The sequence below is a fragment of the Eschrichtius robustus genome, chromosome 3 (genome assembly GCF_028021215.1).
Source record: "Eschrichtius robustus isolate mEscRob2 chromosome 3, mEscRob2.pri, whole genome shotgun sequence".
Taxonomy (NCBI): domain Eukaryota; kingdom Metazoa; phylum Chordata; class Mammalia; order Artiodactyla; family Eschrichtiidae; genus Eschrichtius; species Eschrichtius robustus.
The window spans coordinates 75,697,248-75,721,001 of record NC_090826.1 but is presented as its reverse complement, the minus strand read 5'-3'; the positions used below and the strand labels follow the sequence as shown (position 1 = coordinate 75,721,001).

Below are 23,754 nucleotides of genomic sequence, written 5' to 3'. Positions count from 1 at the left end.
ACACTTTCTTTTTCACGTATAGGACAGTTCTTTAAGTTTTCTTTCTTTCATCCTGCTCTCTAAATGTTATTGGTCTTGGCCTTCTCCTTTTCTCAATGTACATCCTTTCTTTGGTGACTCATTTACTCTCTTTACTATTTGCTGATGATTCACAAATATCTTTTTGCTCTAGACCTGCTTACACAATTGTATAGTGTCTCATATTTATCATTTCTAAAAAGGAATTCCTCTTTCTTACCCAGATATGTTATACAGAAAAGTTTCATTCCACTTTTCTACATCTTCCTCTTTTCTGTCTAGACTGACAGCCATCTGTATCATTCTCTTCTTGGGCAGAAGCATGGGAACTTGAGGTAGAGAAATAAATGCTAGTTATGAACACATATTTTCCCATGTTGTGCTTGAAGTGATTTTCTCATGTCTGGCTGACCTTCTGTTTCTCCTACCCTCCAAGATTGTACTAGATTGAACCATGAAAAATTACCATTCTTAAGGTTAAAAAAGTAGTCAAATATCAGCAGTTACATATAGTACAATTACTACCTTTGTTGTGGTAAGATGACTTATAAAATTCTCTTATTTTTAAACAAAGAGTAAACACAATAGTACTAATGCAAACATCAAAGTTAATATGTTCTAAGATAAAACAGAACTAAATCCTAGGGAATTAGCTTTATATATTATATTTTCAAGTGAATTAGAAGAGTTTGGGAGTCTGAAATTCTTTATCCTATAAATACCATTGTTTCTACATTGAAAAGAAAATTTGAAACAATAGAGTAGTTTTAAACTACAGTTGAAGGCACAGTAATTTTTTCAAGATAATTGTCAAGTCTAAGAACTTCATGTAAAGTTTTTTAACATTTTAGCTTCAACTAGGAAATATCCTAATTTTATGTCAGTCTTCAGTGAACAAGTAGGATGTGGTTACTTTAAAAAATAGAACCTGAGTATTTTAGAGTTTTTACTGACTTTTGGGAAAAAATAGTATTTCTTTTCAATTCTAAGAAGTGATTTATTATACATAAGGCTTTTTGAGTTTCCACTTTAGCTAACAAAATCTTTAAATAGACTATTGTATATTCCATTTTGCAAAAAGTGAAATGTTTTCATTTATCATAGAGTTATCCAGCTCTTGACACATAGCATGGCATGTTCTAGCTAAAAGCTTTATTTTATTTTTTTTAAATGTGTGTTAGACATGGAATCAGTGTTTTGAAATTTTTTTAATGAAAATTCTTGATCAAAAAGTATAAATTGCTGATCATTCTTATAAGCTGAGGCTATGGCTTCAATGACTGCTTTGTATTTCCCTTAAATACCCAACAGAAATGGTTTGGGTTTTGTGGGCCATAAAATCTCTGTCCCAACTACTCAGCTCTGCCTTCATAGGATGAAAGCAGCCATAGGCAATAGGTAAACAAAAGGTCATGGCTGTGTTCCAGCAAATCTTTATTTACAAAAAAAACACAGCCAGCCCCTGGGGTCATGGTTTGCTGACTCCTACTTTATCTGATATTCTATAGTGATTTATCTCACCGAAATTTTTGTTATCTGCTTTATATTTTAGTTATTAATTGACTAGTATAGTGTCTTATACATGATAAATAATTAAGAACTAATGAAATAAGAATGAAATTTGATGCATTTCATCTTTGGGAAAATGTACATCATTCCAATACTACTTAGAATATTTCTGTGGAAGTGTCTAACTTGACAACAGATGTAAAAAAACTGAAGAAAAGTATTGGGAGGAATCAGTCTTAATAAAACATCAAATCAAGCCAAGAATAAAACTGAGTCATTGTGATGGTTTTAAAATATGTCTGCAAATTCTTTGATGTTCTCCCTTCTGAAAGATAGTCTTATTTCACTCTCTGAGTGTGGAGTGGACTTCATGACTCGCTTCTAATGAATAGGCTATGGCAGAAATAGCTGTGTGTGACTAGGTCATAAAAGACATTGCAGCTTCTTCCTTGCTCACTCTCTCTCTTGGATTATTCACTCTGGGGGTGAACCTACTGCCATGAAGTCAGGCCCTAAGGAGGCCTACATAGCAAGAAACTGAGGCCTCCAGCTAACAGGCTTCTTGGAAATGGATTCCCTAGTCTCAGTCAAGACATCAGATGACTGCAGCTTATGTCATATCTTGACTACAACCTCATGAAAAACTCTGAGCCAGAACTCAGAAAAATTCTGAGCTAAGCACTAGTGAATTCTTGACTGACAGAAACTGTGAGATAAGTATTTATTGTTTTAAGCCACTGACTTTGGGGTAATCTGTTCTGCAGCAATAGATAAATAATACAATAATGTAAAAGATTTCAACATTTGTTTTGAAATGAATAAGAATGAATTGAAAGGAACAGAAATGGAGGCCATTCATATTTTTCTTCTGAGGATCCATAGATTAAAAATATGAATAAATTATGCCCATTTCCACGTACCCATAATTTGCATTTGAGCACTTTAAAATTGAACAAATAACTTTCTGCCCTTGACTCTAGTTGGCATATGTGGCACTTAAGGTTTCATGGGTAAAAATTAGAACAAGTCATAGCACCGTAATCTGTCCTTTTAAACAGTGTTTCTGCAATAAGGAAGAGAAGGTTATAGGGCACCTTTGCCTAATACATGTCTCTCTGCTGTGAGTTCTGTGACTCACAAAGCATTCCCAGTGCTAGGAAGCTGTCTAGAGACAACTGGCTAGGACATAGACCTTGGGAGCATGTAAAACCTGCCAATATCTTCTCTCTGATACAGATGTGTTGAATTAGGCTGTTTTCTTTTAAAAACAAAAGAAAACAAAACTCATTTTATGAAATAGAGCAAAAAAATTAGGTTTTGAATATAATTTCCTTCTATTTAGAAGAGTATTTTTCTATTGTAGACAAGTTTCTTTTATTTGGCAGATAGAACAAAAATTAGATTCTAAATAAAATAATTTTCAAACTATGTCCTCAAGCAGTTATTGTGCCTCCTCCTTTTTGCTGTCAAACTTCTTAAAAGAATAAACTACACAGTTTTTTTCCACTTTCTCCTCACTCGTATTCTCTTTGGCAAAATTACATTAAAACACACAAAAGGTACTGAAATTGTTCTTAAAGGTCACCGCCAACCTTCTAATTGCCAAATCCTATGACTGTCTCAATATTCATCCTTCTCAACCCTTTCACATAACACTGATGTCTCGCTTTCTGAAACTTTTCCCTTCTTGAACTTTCTTTGCACATTCCTGATTCTCCTCCTCTCTTCCTTTTGTTTTTCCTTCTATCTCTTGCTTCCAAAGAATTTTCATTAAAATTCTTTTTCTTCTGTTATTACTGTATGTACTGCATCATTCTTATGATTTCAGGAATTGATTTTTCTATGGACTCACAAATTAATATTTCAGGATAGACTCTCTGCTTGTCCCATGAGCCATAATTGTCAATTAAGAGCCATAATTTTCCCATGGCTTAATTCATCATCTCTCCTCTGACACTGGCTTCTCCTCTGAGCTACTGTTTCTTTGAGTCATGATACCATTGTCATAAGAGTCATTACACTTAAACTAGACTATTACAATAGCTTCTAACTGTTTACACCATTTTGTATCTTTTTCCCATTTCCACACATTGAACACAGTGTTGTTAAATTACTGTCCATTCAGTACAGATACGATTACATTCCTCCTTTACTCAAACCGACAATGATTCTTCTACAAACACAAATTTTTCTTCAAACACCACAAATACAAATACACTTGGCAGTCAAAGCCCTCAATAGTATATCACCATATCTATCCCAGTCTCTTCCTACACATATCCTGTTTCAGACAATCTGGATTTGCTTTATGTTTGACATATGTTTCATCATTTGCTACCTCCCATTTTCTGTTCAGATCATTCCCTCTACTTTGAATACACTTTCACCATTTATCTTGTCAACAGTTGGCCGTACCTCAAATATTGTGTTCTCTGTAAAGCTTTTCCTTATGTTCTCAACCAGACATAATCTCCGCTGCCTTTGCATTATATAGGATTTTATTTTTCTTCTCTTAACTTACAGAAAATATGCTTTTCCTCATCCAACTTACTAGATTATGAACGCCTTATTATATTTCACTCATCTTTGTATTCTCTACCACTCTTAGCACAGAGCTTGTTACATGAACACATAAATATGTGTTTAATTTTATTTTCTTCAGATCATTTTGCACTTATTGAATAAGTTGATTTGCAATTGAAACCAGAGGTTGGTTCAGTGTACTTTATACCATCTTCATTTATAAAAAGATTTCTGTGAGACTAGCTTTTGAATAAGCCAATTGAGCTAGATTACAAAGTTTTTCAATTTTATGTCAACACATAGTTTAATTTACTGTATTTTTAGGAGAATATTAACAGCTATAACAAATAAACCTAAAATTTTTTGTAGACTTAACTTGATAAGAAGTTGTTTTTGCTCATGTTAATAGTCCAGTGTGGGTATTACCAGGTAGCTCTCTCCTACAAAGTGACTGAGATGCCTGGCTTCCTTTTTTCTTATGGCTCCACCATCTCCTAGGGCCTTTAGTACATAGGTTAGAAGAAAGTGAAGGAAAATCACCTGTTTTTTCAGGCAAATAAGTACCAGATTTCATCAGTTTTAAAATACAAGTTGCATCAGTCACATTAGGCTAAGTTTTGCTGCAGAAAGAAACACCCTCAAAATATCAGTGGCTTATGACAACAAAAGTTTGCTTGTTACTTGCACTCCATCTGCTGTTGGTTGGCTGTGGCTCTAGCCATCTCTTCTGCATTCTGACACCTAGGCTTCAGGAGCAGCTCCTATCTGGGACATGGCTGACCTCATGGTTTAAGGAAAAAAAGAAACTGGCTTAAAAAAAAAAAAAGTGGTACATATCACTACCACACACACTCACTTTTATTTGGTCAAAGTAAGTTACATAGAGGAGCCAGATGTCAGCAAGATGGGGGATTATATTTTTGCCATTGACACTGCAAGTCACATGGCCAAGGCTGACATCAACAATGCAGGGATGTGTACTCCTTCGACAGAAAGGAGCAGTGAATATTTTTAACAATAATACAATTTTTTTCACATTTTAGTATTTGTAAAATTAGGATGTTTCTTACAATCAGTGGTGAATTAAATTACTTGGAAGAATCTTTTTTCTCTTTAGAGATACAAAAGTAATAGTGCATCTTACAATCAGTAACATCCTAGGTTTGAGGAAATTTGAGAGGCCTCAACTCTAAATGTGTTCATCTGATTCACCTACTGATTTCCAGGTGTGTGGATAGTTTTCAGATTAAACAGTAATATAGATTTAAAGAGTTAGTAGATATAAAGCCTGTGTAGTTCAGATTCTATACTACTGACCTTAACCTGTTTTAGAGTGCTTATTTTCAGTTCTGTAGTAGGAATAGCTATAAAAACATTAGAAAAAAATGAGTGAGAGAATTTGCAAAGAGGAGAAAACAGAGAAATAATTAATGTACTAGAGTAAAGAGTTTAGAAATATGCCATGTATAAAATGTTATAAGAATGGCACCACAGATTTTTTTGGATTTGACACCGAAAGCAAAGGCAATAAAAACAAAAATAAACAAGTGGAACTACATCAAACTTGAAATCTTCTGCATAGCAAAGGAAATCATTAACAAAATGAAGAGGCAACCTAGTGAATGGAAGAAAATGTTTGCAAATCATATATCTGATAAGGAGCTAATATCCAAAATATATAAAGAACTCATACAACTCAATAGCAAAAACAAACAAACAATTTGATTTAAAAATGAGCAGAGGGTCTGAATAGGTATTTTTCCAAATGAGATGCACGGATGGCCAACAGGCAAAGGAAAAGATGCTCAACATCACTAATCATCAGGGAAAAGCAAATCAAAACCACAATGAGATATCACCTCACACCTGTTAGAATGGCTATTATCAAAAAGATAAGAAATAACAAGTGTTGGCAAGAATGTGGAGAAAAGGGAACCCTCATGCACAGTTGGTGAGAATGTAAACTGGTGCAGCCACTGTGGAAAACAGTATGGAGGTTCCTCAAAAAATTAAAAATAGAACTACCATATGATTCCACTTCTAGGTATTTATCTGAAGAAAACAAAAACGTGAATTTGAAAATATATATGCACCCCCATGTTCACTGAAGCATTGTTTACAATAGCCAAGATATGGAAACAGCCTTTTAAGTGTCCATCAATGGATGAATGGATAAAGAAGATGTGGTTTATGTGTACAATGGAACACTATTCAACCATAAAAAGGGTACATCTTGCCATTTGTGGCAACGTGGATGAGCCTTGAGGACATTATGCTAAGTGAAATAAGTCAAAGACAAACACCATATCATCTCACGTATATGTGGAATCTAAAAAAAATAATTTTTAAACCAAGCTCATAGATACAGAGAATAGATTGATGGTTGCCAGAGGCAGCGGTGGGCAAAATAGGTGAAGGGGGTCAAAAGGTACAAATTTCCAGTTATAAAATAAGTAAGCCACGGGGATGTAATGTACAGCATAGAAGCTATAGTTAATAATACTGTATTGCATATCTGAAAGTTTCCAAGAGAGTCAATCTTAAATGTTCTCATCACAAGAAAAAATTTCTGTAACTGTGTATGGTGAGGGATATTAACTAGACTTATTGTGATGATCATTTCACAATATATACAAATATTGAATCATTATGCTGTACACCTAAAGCTAATATTATTGTTGTATGTCATTTATACCTCAATAAAATTTTTTAAAAGATTGACACAACAAATTAATGGGAAAAATAATTTTTAGTATGTATAGTATTTGGAAAACTGGGTCACTATGTGGAAAAAATTTACTTGGATCTCTGTCTCACACCTGGTGAAAAAGATGGACTCCAGATGGATTAAAGACCTACCTTAAAAAGTTAACACTAATAGAAAAGAATGCCCATTACCTAATGACATAAAGGTAGAGGAAGGCTTCTTAAACAAGATCCAGAAAATACAAATCATAAGGCAAAAAATGGTTGGATGTGGCTACATCAAAATTAAGGATTTCTATCAATGAAGGATGTCAAAATAATCTCACAGGTGATGAATCACAAGAAGGAATTTATAACATCTAAAACCAGCAAAGAGTTTATACCTTGAATGTATAAGAATTCCTGAAAATTATCACAAAAAAAATAGGCAACCTCAAGAGCAAAATTTGGACAAAAGATATGGATAGAAATTGCACAAAAAAGTCCAACAAGTACATGAAGAGAAGTTCAGACTCAATAGTTACCAGAAAAATGCAAGTTAAAATAACAGTGAGCTACCAGTCTATACATAGACATAAACCATTATCTTAAAGTTGTGTATGTAATTTCCATGTGTTTTATGCCATTAACAATTTATACTATTATATGTGTTTTAAAATTTTTCATAAAATGGTTTCATAATGACATATTCTTTTGAAAAGGTTGTATGCTTTTTTCTCACTCAACGTTATTTTCTTAAAAGGTTTATTCATATTGATATTTATAGATCTATCTGGTCCATTAATTTTAACCGCTGTTGAGTTTTTCCACTGTACGAATAAATTTCAGTTTATCAGTTTCCATACTGATAATTCAGGTGATTCTACTTCTCTACTTAAATAAAGCCACCATGGACATTTCTGTGTATCTCCTAGTGCATATATGTGAGAGTAGAAACCCATGTATACAGTTAGAAATGAAAGTGCTAGGTTGTGGGTTAAGTGCATCTTCTGTTTTACTACATACAGTAAATTGCTCTCCAAAGTGATGTACCAATTTATATCCTTCCTGTGTAAGAATTCTGTCCCCACATTCTAGCCAACACTTCTAGTGTTATCAGATTTAGTATGTTTGTATTAGACTTTTTGAGGTCCTGGAATAGTCCAAGGGAACCACTTTAAATCTGCTCCCTAGCTAAGTTTCATTAAAGATTCCCTATGGATCCTATGGATGTGGACGTAATCCTATGAATTGTTTTTCTAGTAAGAACCTATCTCTTCCAATTGTGCCCTTTTGATGGACTACACCTTCTAATACTTACATCGGGGTGACAAACTCAAATGCCCTATTGCGAACAAGCATGTAGTATAATAAATAAGTGAAATGGTCAGGTATGAGACGAGAAATTGGTAGGGAATGTGGTAAACTAAAGAGTGCTTATCCAATATTTGCCTTTGAGAATGCTAGCCTACACCATGCTAGTCATCTGAAGACAGGCATCCTATAAATCTTTATATATAAAATCTTTTTATATAAAATCTCCAGATTGGTAAATCTTAGCACCTTTATTCAGCTTTTTAAAATTAGTAAGTGTGAGCTGTGGGCTAAACAAAATACTTTTGTAGGTAATATTACTCTGGGATGCATGGTCAATATTGGGATAGGCCAAATGGACCTACTCCATTCACTCACCTAGATTTTATATGTTAGGAAATGGGTTTGGGTTTTTTTTCCCCTGAATTAAGACTAGTCTGTGTTCAGGTTCTGCTGTTTTGGTTATTGTCTCACAAGAGAGTTCTATTTCATTGTTCCTGCTCAGATTTGATTAACTGACCATTGATCATTGATTGTTTCAGAGTGAAAGTATTCACTCTCTTAAACTTAAATAGCCATAGAAATAAATTATTAGGTCACTTCCATCTGGATGTAACTACTAATATTAGCATATTGCTTAAGAATATAGATCAGTGCTATCCAATAGAAATATGATGCAAGTCACAAATGTAATTAAAAATTTTCCAGTAGCCATATTTAAAAAGGTAAAAAAAAAATGGTGAATTGATTTTAGTAATATTTTACTTCAACTAATATATCCAAAGCATTATCATTTTAATATGTAATGAAAGTCATTAATTAGATATTTTGCATTTAAAAAGGTTCTTTAATTAATCTATTTTTATTGAAGTATAGTTGATTTACAATATTGTGTTAGTTTCAGGGGTACAAAAAAATCCGTTTTAAACAAGTAGCATAGCAGCAACATGGTGTGATAGAAATAGCGCTGGCCACAGAAGACTGGAATTCAGTTGTGACTATGCCATTGATTTACTGTGGCATCTTAAAAGAAGACCTAACTCCTCAGTTCTTCAGTTTTCTTGACTCCACTTTCCTTTTCAAGGGCACTGTACAGATCAAGTAACAATAGGAAGAAGCAATCAGAGATTATCAAGAAGGACTATATCATAGTTCTTGACATCATTTCAGTGAATGCTAAATGTTATTCCTAAGTCATTGGATCCAAATGGGGAGGAAATCCAAAAAAGAGGGGATACATGTGTATGTATAGTTGATTCACTTTGCTGTACAGTAGAAATTAACACAACATGGTAAAGCAACTATACTCCAATAAAAATTTTTTTTAAAAAAGAGAAGGGTATAATGTCCTCTCTTTCATAAAAGGTGAATAATATAGTTAGTCAAAGATTTACTGGTTGGTGATGAAAAAAATCACTGGTTGTGTATGTGTCTATACAGGTACACATCACCATCATAGGCAAAATAAATAAATATGTGTGGATGTTCCTTCATATGCAAAGATTTTGATAACAAAACTATTTTTGCCTGTTTTGCATTCTTTTTGTAGTAGGTCTTTGAAATCTAGTGTGTCTTTTACATTTATAGCACATGTCAGTTTGGACTAGCCACACTTCAAGCATTCAATAGCCACTTAAACTCATCTATACTATTTAAACTCATCTACCTTAGAAAGCTTCTTAACTCATCTTCCTCATCTGTTAAAGGGGAATCATGATAATACTACCAAATATAGTTGTTGTGAGGATTAAATCAGACACACAGAAAGTATTTAACGTATGTTAATGTATACATAATCACCAGATAGATAGATAGATAGATATGGGTGAGGATATAGATATTGGGTTGGCCAAAAAGTTCGTTCGAGTTTTTCTGTAAGATCTTACGTAAGAGCGGGAAAAACACGAACAAACTTTTTGGCCAACCCAATATATGTGTATAAAATCATGCCCCATATATTAACTTCAGGTAGCTTCAACACTGCAAACCATTTTTTCATGATTCAGGTACCTTCTGTATGCTAATATGTAATATTACATAATCTAAATAGTGTCTTTGCTTGCTAGCTATTGAAAAAGAAAATGTTTCATACATTTTTAAATAAAAGTAGAAAATAACTTCATAATTGAAGACAGTCAGGGAGAAGGATTATACTCTTGTTGTAAAGCTTGTTCTACATTACCATTTTTGCTTTCTACACGGCTTGAAGTAGAATCCATAGAGACAAAGGTAGATGCGCCCTGAGCGTTGTTCACTCTGAAACAGTGGTACTTGATTGCCTTCTTTCACTTCTTCTGCCAAATTCATTCTTTACTTCAAGCTATTTTCTCCACCTAGAACTCTCTTCCTCCTTTCTGCGCTTGGCTGGCTGACCTCTTTTTATTCTTCAGCTTTCAGTTTAAATGTCAGGTCTCAGGTTTACCCTGACCATCTTTCCTAAAATAGGTCTTGTCTTTTATTCTCCACCTCAGCGTCACAGTTGTTTCCTTTGTGAACCTGTATCATAATTTATAAATGTTCACTTTCTAATTTAGTTGTTCTTGTTTCTGTTACAAGACTTTTTGCCTCATCAGGGCAGGCCCTAGATCTCCTTTTCCTTACTAATGAAATCTCAGCAAGCAGCATAGTGCATGGCACAAAGTAGGCACCAAATATTTTTTGAATGAATTAACGAGTGGGTATATGCTATTCCCTCATGTGTTGAGGAGCTTTCAAAGAAGGAAGTCACAGAAATGATTTCTTAAGCTAGTGTATCCACATCAAGAATCTGCAAAAACTGCAGGAGTTTTGATGACATCCACTGAACTGTAAGTTCTACAAAGACAGGGACTATATTTGAATTTGAAACTCAGTGTCTCCCAGCAGCCAGCCTGTCACATATTAGACATTCATATATATTTGTTGATTAACTGAATAATTAATTCTGACGTGAAGTCTTAGACAGGACGCCTATACCAGCAGGAATTTTACTCTAAGATAAAATTTAGAATGAGTTAGAAAGAAACATCATGTTTATAGGTGATTTAAAACCAGGATGCTGTAATACTAATACAATATATGTGTATTTTCTATTATATTTTTTCCTAAAAGGGACCTGTTGGTTTACCTGGAGAAGTTGGAATGACTGCAAGCACTGGTGAAAAGGTAATTTCTTTCATTGTTTTGTTCAATAGTAAGGATTCTAAGCTAAACTCAAAGGAGAGACAGTCATATGATATTTTATGAATTAGAAATTAGAAATTACTCATAACTTAAAATGCATTACCTGTACTGAATCTCTTAAATATATTGCAATATAGCTGATAGCATATATGTTTCTAATTTTTAAAAGGCAGAGTACTCTTTTGGCTATAATGATGTGCTCTTAAGAGAAAAGATGAAATTGATGGTCTAGGTTTATGACTAGAAAATATTTAAATCTACTTATGAGAACAAGCTCCTAAAGGAAACAGTTTTGAAAGTGAAGAATAAGTTATCACTTTACCTGATCCAAGTTTCAGTCACAAACTCTTTATATCCTCTTGGAATTCAGTATGAAGTTATTCATGGATCTTTTTGGCTACTGTGATGGAAATTGTAATTTGCTTAAGAATTTCCTAGAAATCATTATCTTGGGAGTGATTTTCCACATTGAATTTCAAATTTAGGAAAGTCTTTTTTTAAAAAAAATAAGTAATTCTTTATTTGAAACCAGCAAGGGCATTTTCTTGAATTTTTTTTAAAATAGAATCTTATAATGAGCTAGTAGGTAATAAACCAATAACTTCAAGTCTTTGACTGAAACCTGACTTGCTGAATATGAAGCAGAAGCATGATAGTCTAATATGCAAGGCTATTCTTTGTGAATAATTAAGTAGAGCCAAGATTAGAAGTAAATTAGATAATATTCCAGTTATTTCCATCTGAAATTTTTAATTTAAGTCAAACTCAACATATTGGCTTGGCCAAAAGTTTCCTTCGGTTTTTAAGTAAAAAATAAAAGACACATTTTTCATTTTCACCAAGAACTTTATTGAACAACTTATTCACTGTTCCACTACCTTCTCCCATTTTTCTGGCAACTTCATAATTCCATCTTCCCAAAACTTTTTATCTTTTTTGAGCAAAGAACTATTCCAGGTGCCTTTTACAGTCTTCCAGGGAATTGAAATTTTTTCCATTAAGAGAATTTTGTAAAGACCGAAACAAATGGATATCCGAAGGTGCAATGTCTGGTGAATACGGCGGATGAATCAGAACTTCCCAGCCAAGTTGTAACAGTTTTTATTTCTTGTCATCAGAGAAACATTTGGTCTTGCGTTATCCTGATGGAAGATTATGAGTTTTCTGTTGACTAATTTCGGACGCTTTTTATCCAGTGCTGCTTTCAGTTGGTCTAATTGGGAGCAGTTCTTGTTGGAATTAATCGTTTGGTTTTCTGGAAGGAGCTCATAATAGAGGACTCCCTTCCAATCTCACCATATGTACAGCGTCAACTTCTTTGGATGAAGACCGGCCTTTGGTGTGGTTGGTGGTGGTTCATTTCGCTTGCCCCACGATCTCTTCCGTTCCACATTATTGTACAGTATCCACTTTTCATCGCCCGTCACAATTTGTTTTAAAAACGGAACATTTTCATTACGTTTTACTAGAGAATCACATGCAGAAATACGGTCAAGAAGGTTTTTTTTGCTTAAATTATGTGAAACCCAAACATCAAAGCAATTAGTATAACCATGCTGGTGGAAATGATTTTCAGCGCTTGATTTGGATATTTTGGTATAACGTGGTATAACGTTGATTGTTCTCAATTAATGTCTTGATTTGATCGCTATCAACTTCAACTGGTCTACCCGACTGTGGCGCATCGTCCAGAAAGAAACCTCTAGCACAAAACTCGCAAACCACTTTTGAGACGTTTGATCAGTCACAGCACCTTCTCCATACACTGCACAAATCTTGTTTTTGCGTTTCAGTTGCGTTTTTACCTTTCTTGAGAGAATAAAGCATAATATGCAGAAAAATGTTGCGTTTTTCTTCCATCTTCAGTATTAAAATGGCTGCACAAAAATTCACCAATTTTGATAATTTTTTTAAATGCACGCTGATATGACAGCTGTCATAATACAATCTAACAAAATTGTTTCGAATGAAGTTAAAGACAACTAAGTGCTGCTAGAGCCATCTTACGGAAAAAAACAAACGAACCTTTTGGCCAACCCAATATTTAAAATTCATCATTTTTTTCCCACATCCAAACTGGTCTCTTCCCAATTATCTCATTTCTATTAGTATGCCTATCTCTATTCTTCCAGTCTTCCAGAATAGATAGAGAACCCATCTTTGCATTTCCCTTTTCCTCCATCCTCTATGCCTAATCTTTTAGCAGGTCTTAGAGTTTTTTCTTTACAATTTGTCCTTTCTAATAGTCGACCCGAAGCTACCCCCTTAGACATACTCTTATTAGTTTATCTTAAATTTACCCTCTATCATATTTACACTACTCTTTCCCTATCTTTTAATCTAGCCTACATACTATAAGCAGAAGACTAATTCTGATGGGTCATGATAAAGCATTTTGAAGAACCTTCATTAGCCTCCCTATTGTTGAAGCCTGTTAACGGCTCTACTTTGCTGTCAAGATACTACGTGATTTTTGGCTTAATCAGTTCATCCAACAAATTTTCTAATATTCTCCAGTATAAACCTTTCTTGCTCCCCATCTCATATTTCATACTTGTCCCTATTCTTATTCTTACTGTTTTCTTGGTTTAGAGTATCCTCTCCCCTTCCCTCTATTCATTCAAAGCCAAGGTACACTACTCAATTAAATTCCTATCTCCTCTGTAAAGTCTTTCCAGATTATTCTAATCCTTCCTGATTTCTTCCCTTCCTGGGCTTAGAATAAGTACCACACGATTTAAAATTTCATTGTCCTTTAATTGATTCATCTTTGTTAATGTCATGTTTTCAATTACTTGAGGGTAGAGTCTAAGTCAAATATCTGTTATATCTCTCCAACTCTAGCTTAGTACATTAAAAGTGATTGATATATACTTGTTGATTTTTTTTATTAACAATATAACAAATATAAAATGACATCAGTTCAAAAAATTTAGATGGTTTTGTACTTTTTTCATTCTGGTTTAGTTACTTCTGTGTTAGGTTAAATTTTCTACAGTAACATGTTGAAAAGTCTTGGAATTTTAATGTAAATCAGTTTAGACCTTTAATGTGCTGTGGCATATGTGATTATCATGATTATGCTTAATTGTGATGGACAGATTACAGAAATAAAATTTTGTTCAATGGTTATACACTTAATTTTTACAATATGCTTTCATACTTTTACAAGTCTTATATTTTATATGTCTCAAAATTATAAGAATTTCTACTTGCAAAACTAGAATACGATGCATGCTCAATTTTAAATCTTGATTGTTCATAATTTCTATTTTCGTCATTTTAATAAGACTTTTTAGTATTTTATCCCTTAAAAATTATCTTAAGAGGATTTTTATTAAAAGTCTAGCAACTTTAGGGTAAAAATGCAAAATTTGTAAATTTAAAAATTACTGATAATTAGGATGAGTTTCCTGTCTAGGCTTAGCTCATTCATGACTAATTAACATGCCTCAATGTTTTTCTTTTTTCTTTGTTTTAAAAGGGAGAACGTGGAAATCCAGGGCCACTAGGTCCCCAGGGGGAAAAGGGCGTTATGGTAAGAGCTCAGTGATTTGAAAGATATGTGTCCAAAGAACATAATAAAGTTAAGGCATTCCAGAGGTGGAATTGCCTTGAATGAAATTTAAGTAAGTGAAAAATGCTATTTTGTGGTAAATTTCCATTAGAATTTTCTTCTCCTCTAAACAGTTTACCATTCAGAATGCTGATTGGCACTGAAAAGCATGCAAATCACATGGCTAGGTCGAATGAGCCTATAGTCTTAAGAGAAGAATTAAACCATCCTAAGTAAGCTTAAGTGGATGAAGAAGAAAATTCAATTAGGATTCTACTTTTTTTTTTATAGCCTATAGTTTATATGGCACATATCATCATTGCCACTTTTCCATAAGTTTCTGGTCACAGTGTAATTATTTGATATGTGGAAAAGCAGAATCCAGAATTCATCTTACATTCTTTTATCTTTAAGATAGTAATAGCTGATAAATTTTATATCTAGATTTCAGCTTTTTCATTTATTAAAGTTTCTAAATGTGATAGAAATGAACAATTATTTTCAATTAAAGAATCTTGCTTTCAGAAAATATATTGTGGTGGATCTGGTGTACCTAATGCTATCTACAAATTCATTTTACATAAATTTTTGCTCAGTTTTAACTTCTGTATTATGAGTAGAGCACTGTAAGATTATTTTTTTACCTATCTCCAATTGCTGTCAACTAGGAAGTTTAATATACCCATAGGCTAATTAATTTCAGGAATTATTGACTCCTAAGGCATTCTCTGAATCATTTGAATATGGTTAATACCACAAAGGGTGTGTTCCTTCTGAAATTTGACAGGCTAAAGTATTTGTACACATTCACATTTCTTTTATTTTTTATTTTTTAACATCTTTATTGGAGTATAATTGCTTTACAATGTTGTGTTAGTTTCTGCTGTATAACAAAGTGAATCAGCTATATGTATACATATATCCCCATATCCCCTCCCTCTTGCATATCCCTCCAACCCTCCCTATCCCACCCCCTTAGGTGGTCACAAAGCACTGAGCTGATCTCCCTGTGCTATGCAGCTGCTTCCCATTAGCTATCTATTTTACATTTGGTAGTGTATATATGTTAATGCTACTCTCTCACTTTGTCCCAGCTTACCCTTCCCCCTTCCCTTGTCCTCAAGTCCATTCTCTATGTGTGTGTCCCTATTCCTGTCCTGCCCCTAGTATCATCAAAACCTTTTTTTTTTTTTTTTAGATTCCACATATATGTGTTAGCATACAGTATTTGTTTTTCTCTTTCTGACTTCACTCTGTATGACAGACTCTAGGTCCATCCACCTCACTACAAAGAGTTCAGTTTCGTTTCTTTTTATGGCTGAGTAATATTCCATTGTTTATATATGCCACATCTTTATTCATTCACCTGTTGATGGACACTTAGGTTGCTTCCATGTCCTGGCTATTGTAAATAGTGGTGCAAAGAACATTGTGGTACATGACTCTTTTTGAATTATGGTTTTCTCAGGGTATATGCCCAGTAGTGGGATTGCTGGGTCATATGGTAGTTCTATTATTCATTTTTTAAGGAACCTCCATACTGTTCTCCATAGTGGCTATACCAATTTACATTCCCACCAACAGTGCAAGAGGGTTCCCTTTTCTCCACACCCTCTCCAGAATTTATTGTTTGTAGATTTTTTGATGATGGCCATTCTGACCTGTGTGAGGTGATACCTCATTGTAGTTTTGATTTGCATTTCTCTAATGATTAGTGATGTTGAGCATCTTTTCATATGCCTCTTGGCCATCTGTATGTCTTCTTTGGAGAAATGTCTATTCAGGTCTTCTGCCCGTCTTTGGATTGGGTTGTTTGTTTTTTGGATATTGAGCTGCATGTGCTGCTTGTAAATTTTGGAGAGTAATCTTCTGTCAGTTGCTTCATTTGCAAATATTTTCTCCCATTCTGAGGGCTGTTTTTTCGTCTTGTTTATGGTTTCCTTTGCTGTGCAAAAGCTTCTAAGTTTCATTAGGTCCCATTTGTTTGTTTTTGTTTTTATTTCCATTTCTCTAGGAGGTGGGTCAGAAAGGATCTTGGTGTGATTTATGTCATAGAGTGTTCTGCCTATGTTTTCCTCTAACAGTTTTATAGTGTCTGGCCTTACATTTAAGTCTTTAATCCATTTTGAGTATATTTTTGTGTATGGTGTTAGGGAATGTTCTAATTTCATTCTTTTCCATGTCGCTGTCCGGTTTTCCCAGCAGCACTAATTGAAGAGGCTGTCTTTTCTCTATTGTATATTCTTGCCTGCTTTATCAAAAATAAGGTGACCGTATGTGCGTGGGTTTATCTCTGGGCTTTCTATCCTGTTCCATTGATCTATATTTCCGTTTTTGTGCCAGTACCATACTGTCTTGATTACTGTGGCTTTGTAGTATACTCTGAAGTCAGGGAGCCTGATTCCTCCAGCTCTGTTTTTCTTTCTCAAGATTCCTTTGGCTATTCGGGGTCTTTTGTGTTTCCATACAAATTGTGAAATTTTTTGTTCTAGTTCTGTGAAAAATGCCATTGGTAGTTTGATAGGGATTGCATTAAATCTGTAGATTGCTTTGGGTAGTAGAGTCATTTTCACAATGTTGATTCTTCCAATCCAAGAACATGGTATATCTCTCCATCTGTTTGTATCATCTTTAATTTCTTTCATCAGTATCTTATAGTTTTCTGCATGCAGGTCTTTTGTCTCCTTAGGTAGGTTTATTCCTAGGTATTTTATTCTTTTTGTTGCTATGGTAAATGGGAGTATTTCCTTAATTTTACTTTCAGATTTTTCATCATTAGTGTATAGGAATGCAAGAGATTTCTGTGCATTAATTTTGTACCCTGCTACTTTACCAAATTCATTGATTAGCTCTAATAGTTTTCTGGTAGCACCTTTAGGATTCTCTATGTACAGTATCGTGTCATCTGCAAACAGTGGCAGCTCAACTTCTTCTTTTCCGATTTGGATTCCTTTTATTTATTTTTCTTCTCTGATTGCTGAGGCTAAGACTTCGAAAACTATGTTGAATAATAGTGGTGAGAGTGGACACCCTTGTCTTGTTCCTGATCTTAGAGGAGATGGTTTCAGTTTTTCACCATTGAGAATGATGTTGGCTGTGGGTTTGTCATATATGGTCTTTATTATGTTGAGGTAAGTTCCCTCTGTGCCTACTTTCTGGAGGGTTTTTATCATAAACGGGTGTTGAATTTTGTTGAAAGCCTTTTCTGCATCTATTGAGATGATCATGTGGTTTTTCTCCAATTTGTTAATATGGTTTATCACATTGGTTGATTTGCATATATTGAAGAATCCTTGCATTCCGGGGGTAAACCCCACTTGATCATGGTGTATGATCCTTTTCATGTGCCGTTGGATTCTGTTTGCTAGTATTATGTTGAGGATTTTTGCATCCATGTTCATCAGTGATATTGGCCTGTAGTTTCCTTTCTTTGTGACATCTTTGTCTGGTTTTGGTATCAGGGTGATGGTGGCCTTGTAGAATGTGTTTGGGAGTGTTCCTCCCTCTGCTATATTTTCGAAGAGTTTGAGAAGGATAGGTGTTAGCTCTTCTCTAAATGTTTGATAGAATTCGCCTGTGAAGCCGCCTGGTCCTGGGCTTTTGTTTGTTGGAAGATTTTTAATCACAGTCTCATTTTCAGTGCTTGTGATTTGTCTGTTTATATTTTCTATTTCTTCCTGGTTCAGTCTCAGAAGGTTGTGCTTTTCTAAGAATCTGTCCATTTCTTCCAGGTTGTCCATTTTATTGGCATAGAGTTGCTTGTAGTAATCTCTCATGATCCTTTGTATTTCTGCAGTGTCCATTGTTACTTCTCCTTTTTCATATCTTATTCTATGATTTGAGTCTTCTCCCTTTTTTTCTTGATGAGTCTGGCTAATGGTTTATCCATTTTGCTTATCTTTTCAAAGAACCAGCTTTTACTTTTATTGATCTTGCTATTGTTTCCTTCATTTCTTTTTCATTTATTTCTGATCTGATCTTTGTGATTTCTTTCCTTTTGCTAACTTTGGGGGGTTTTTGCTCTTCTTTCTCTAATTGCTAGGTGTAAGGTTAGGTTATTTATTTTAGATGTTTCTTGTTTCTTGAGGTAGGATTGTATTGCTATGAACTTCCCTCTTAGAACTGCTTTTGCTGATTCCTATAGGTTTTGGGTCGTCGTGTTTTCATTGTCATTTGTTTCTAGGTATTTTTTGACTTCCTCTTTGATTTCTTCAGTGATCTCTTGGTTATTTAGTAGCATATTGTTTAGCCTTCATGTGTTTGTATTTTTCACAGATTTTTTTCCTGTAATTGGTATCTAGTCTCATAGCATTGTGGTCGGAAAAGATACTTGACACGATTTCAATTTTCTTAAATTTACTGATGCTTGATTTGTGACCCAAGATATGATCTATCCTGGAGAATGTTCCATGAGCACTTGAGAAGAAAGTGCATTTTGCTGTTTTTGGATGGAATGTCCTATAAATATCAATTAAGTCCATCTTGTTTAATGTGTCATCTAAAGCTTGTGTTTCCTTATTTACTTTCATTTTGGATGATCTGTCCATTGGTGAAAGTGGGGTGTTAAGGTCCCCTACTATGACTGTGTTACTGTCGATTTCCCCTTTCATGGCTGTTAGCATTTGCCTTATGTATTGAGGTGCTCCTATGTTGGGGGCATAAATTTTTACAATTGTTTTATCTTCTTCTTGGATTGATCCCTTGATCATTATGTAGTGTCCTTCTTTGTCTCTTGTAATAGTCTTTATTTTAAAGTCTATTTTGTCTGATATGAGTATTGCTATTCCAGCTTTCTTTTGATTTCCATTTGTATGGAATATCTTTTCCATCCCCTCACTTTCAGTCTGTCTGTATCCCTGGGTCTGAAGAGGGTCTCTTTTAGACAGCATATATACAGTTCTTGTTTTTGTATCCATTCAGCCAGTCTATGTCTTTTGGTTGGAGCATTTATTCCATTTACATTTAAGGTAGTTATCGATATTTATATTCCTATTACCATTTTCTTAATTGTTTTGGGTTTATTATTGCAGGTCTTTTCCTTCTCTTGTGTTTCCTGCCTAGAGAAGTTCCTTTAGCATTTGTTGTAAAGCTGGTTTGGTGGTGCTGAATTCTTTTAGCTTTTGCTTGTCTGTAAAGGTTTTAATTTCTCCGTCAAATCTGACTGAGATCCTTGCTAAGTAGAGTTATCTTGGTTGTAGGTTTTTCCCTTTCATCACTTTAAATATGTCCTGCCACTCCTTTCTGGCTTACAGAGTTTCTGCTGAAAGATCAGCTGTTAACCTTATGGGGATTCCCTTGTATGTTATTTGTTGCTTTGCCCTTGCTGCTTTTAATATTTTTTCTTTGTATTTAATTTTTGATAGTTTGGTTAATATGTGTATTGGCATGTTTATCCTAGGATTTATCCTGTATGGGACTCTCTGCACTTCCTGGACTTGATTGACTATTTCCTTTCCCATATTAGGGAATTTTTCAACTATAATCTCTTCAAATATTCTCTCAATCCCTTTCTTTTTCTCTTCTTCTTACACTCCTATAATTCGAATGTTGGTGCATTTAATGTTGTCCCAGAGGTCTCTGAGACTGTCCTCGGTTCTTTTCATTCTTTTTTCTTTATCCTGCTCTGCAGTAGTTATGCCCACTATTTTATCTTCCAGGTCATTTATCCATTCTTCTGCCTCAGTTATTCTGCTATTGATTCCTTCTAGAGAATTTTTAATTTATTTATTGTGTTGATCATCATTGTTTGTTTGCTCTTATTTCTTCTAGGTCCTTGTTAAATGTTTCTTGTATTTTCTGCATTCTGTTTCCAAGATTTTAGATCATCTTTACTATCATTACTCTGAATTCTTTTTCGGGTAGACTGCCTGTTTCCTTTTCATTTGTTTGGTCTGTTGGGTTTTTACCTTGCTCCTTCATCTGCTGCATATTTCTCTGTCTTCTCATTTTGCTTAACTTACTGTGTTTGGGGTCTCCTTTCCACAGGCTGCAGGTTCGTAGTTCCCGTTGTTTTTGGTGTCTGCCCCCAGTGGCTAAGGTTGGTTCAGTGGGTTTTGTAGGCTTCCTGGTGGAGGGGACTGGTGCCTGTGTTCTGGTGAATGAGGCTGGATCTTGTCTTTCTGTTGGTAGGACCATGTCTGGTGGTGTGTTTTGGGGTGTCTGTGACCTTATTATGATTTTAGGCAGTCTCTGTGCTAATGGGTGGGGTTATGTTCCTGTCTTGCTAGTTGTTTGGCATAGGGTGTCCAGCACTGTAGCTTGCTGGTCGTTGAGTGGAGCTGGGTCTTAGCGTTGAGATGGAGATCTCTGGGAGAGCTTTCACTGTTTGATATTACATGGAGCCAGGAGGTCTCTGGTCTACCAATGTCCTGAACTCGGCTCTCCCACCTCAGAGGCACAGGCCTGAACCCCAGCCAGAGCACAAAGACCCAGTCAGCCACATGGCTGCTGGTCTTGGAGTACCCTGGAGAGGCCCACATTTCTTAACTATTGAATTCCCTGACATCTGAAAATGATATGGTTTCACAATCTATATAACATAATATACATCTATTCATAGCATAACACAACCTATAGAAATGTGAGATGGATATTCTCTTCTCAGTAGGTTATAATATGTGATTCTGGCTAGCAAATTTCATTTCTAGGCAAAGAGTTTCTAATAAAAGTATACCCAGCTTCTATGTAAACATTTTTTATTTCTATTGTCTATCTCTGGAACATTTCCTGTGGCCTTTTATGTCTTGGATAGTAGAGGGAGATCTTATCACATTATCATTTTTAATTACTATTTATAATTTACTTGTTTGTCTTCAATGAAAATAATTAGATGTGATGGAGAATTTATGTCTTTTATATTTTTGCTTAAATTATAGGGATATCCAGGTCCTCCTGGGGTTCCAGGAGCCATGGGTCCACTGGGATTACCTGTAAGTATAGAAAAGACTTCTCTTCCCAGTCAATGCAAAACACTCTAGAATATATCATGGTATCTTGAACCTCCTCACTTCTACTTGCTCTATTATTTACTCCTCACTTCTAATAGTATAGTTCTGCAACCTAAAATAAAAAACATCTAAACTTTCTTTTGAATAACCCCATATAAGAAAACAGAGTCAGTAATCAAGCTTAGACCTATTGGACAAACAAATCACAAGCACAATTTCCAACATGTTGTTCTTAGAAATTTCCACATATTCTCAAACTGATAAAATTCATAGAAAATATACCTTTATTCAAAAACTGTTTTGAAAAACTCCATTTGTGGTTACAGAAAGATAATGAAGCCTTGTCTCTAAAGAGAAAGTTTGCTTATTAAAATTTGAAAGTTATTGTGAACTTAAATGTGAAGAATATCAGCCTTTGTGATCCCCTAAGCAGAACTATTATCAGAAATGGTTTATGCTGTTTTGTGAAGCTTCTGTTTTGAAGATAAGCCCAATCTTCCAGCATACTGATAGTTGTGTCATTGACTTCAAAAATGAGGAAGACTGATCTAGGGCACAGTTGCCAATCTTTTTACTTGTGTAAGATAAGAAATAGATTTGAGATCCTGGGTAAGTTCACTGTTTTTATCTACCTGTGTTATATAGATAAATAAATTTTGTCTTCTAAGCATTGGAGACCATTGGGTATAAAAATAATTCATTGTACTTGACTTAGTAACAAATGACAACTTAATCTTCTTTTAAGGCTATTTTTTGTGGCCCGTAAATTTGGAAAATTTTGTGGCATTTTTCATGGTAACAGAAAAAAATCTATTTTTATGTGATGGGATTATCATAAGTATCTAGAGTAATGAGAAAGAAATCTTGCAAAAGTAGCCATTGGTTCTTTGATGGACCAGGGAGATTAGACTGGTCAGACTGGCTAAGTGGGTGTCTCCCTTATGTGTCGTGTCTCCCACCACTCCATATGTGCTCATCCTAAAAACTGTGTGGTCAGTGAATATTAAATACTTCCCATTCTTTTTCAGGGTGTAAACACTTAGAAATTAAATTTCTCCAAATAGTAGACTATGTCAGAAGCAGAATATTGGGGGAGGGTAGTATGGTATTTGTTTAATAATTAAAGCATATTTTTAAAGGAGACTAATCAATTTTATTTTAAGAATTCCCAAGGAGAATTACATATCATAAGAAAGGTTGTAACTGCTGTTTTTGTAACGTTCCTGTTAATTCTATAACTGATTTTTAAATTTTCAATGTGTAGGGTCCTGTGGGGGCAAGAGGACCACCTGGGAGTCCAGGTCCTAAAGGACGAAGAGTAAGTTATCTAATCAAGGAAGTGCATTAACCTTTTAAAAAATGGCGTCATAAATAGTGATGCGTTCAGCAAAAATAGCTCTATATCTTCTAGATCATGCTTAGAGGTTGTTGGGTTTTTTCTTGTTTTCATTATATTAGGTGACCTACCTACATTAATTTAAATGTAATTCATAATCATTTGTATTTATAAAACCATACTTTTCCATTTTGTGTTCTAGAAATTTCACTTATTGACAAAGAATTCTTCTTTCTTATTCCCAACTCCCAGTTTCATTCTTTGGGGGAATTGTGAACGCAAAGATGTTTAAATTATTTTTCTACTCACAGGAGACTTCTATAGCAAGGGGTAGTAACAGCTTGACAGAATAAGAGTGATAGGAAGTAGAATAAGAATACACAGGATGACTAAGAGTTTATTCACTGTGAATAAGAGGTAATATATCATCATTGTCTAATAATTATGCGTAAGAATTAAATTAAAACCTTTCACTCTTTAAGTCTTTTGAACATTAAATCCTTTTTTTTTTTCTTTAAAGAAATAAGAACCACCATTTATTGCATGCTTGTCATGTGCCGGGCACTTTTACATATACCATCTAACCTAATACTCAAAACCACGCTAGGAAGGAGAGGCATTTATCTCAGATATTATAGTTGAGGAAAACGGGGCTCAGAGAGTTTAAGTATATGAACTGTAGACACGCAGGTCTATGGCACAAC

At 34.5% G+C, this 23,754-nt stretch overlaps 1 protein-coding gene across 1 annotated transcript in view; it reads left to right on the top strand.

Moving 5' to 3' along the window:
- Positions 1 to 23,754, top strand: part of COL24A1 (collagen type XXIV alpha 1 chain) — a 384,282-nt gene that overhangs the window by 213,980 nt on the left and 146,548 nt on the right. The window contains exons 26-29 of the mRNA XM_068540226.1: positions 11,140 to 11,193; positions 14,696 to 14,749; positions 21,643 to 21,696; positions 22,979 to 23,032. Of these exons, the coding sequence (XP_068396327.1) occupies positions 11,140 to 11,193; positions 14,696 to 14,749; positions 21,643 to 21,696; positions 22,979 to 23,032 (216 nt within the window). The remainder of the gene's footprint in view (positions 1 to 11,139; positions 11,194 to 14,695; positions 14,750 to 21,642; positions 21,697 to 22,978; positions 23,033 to 23,754) is intronic.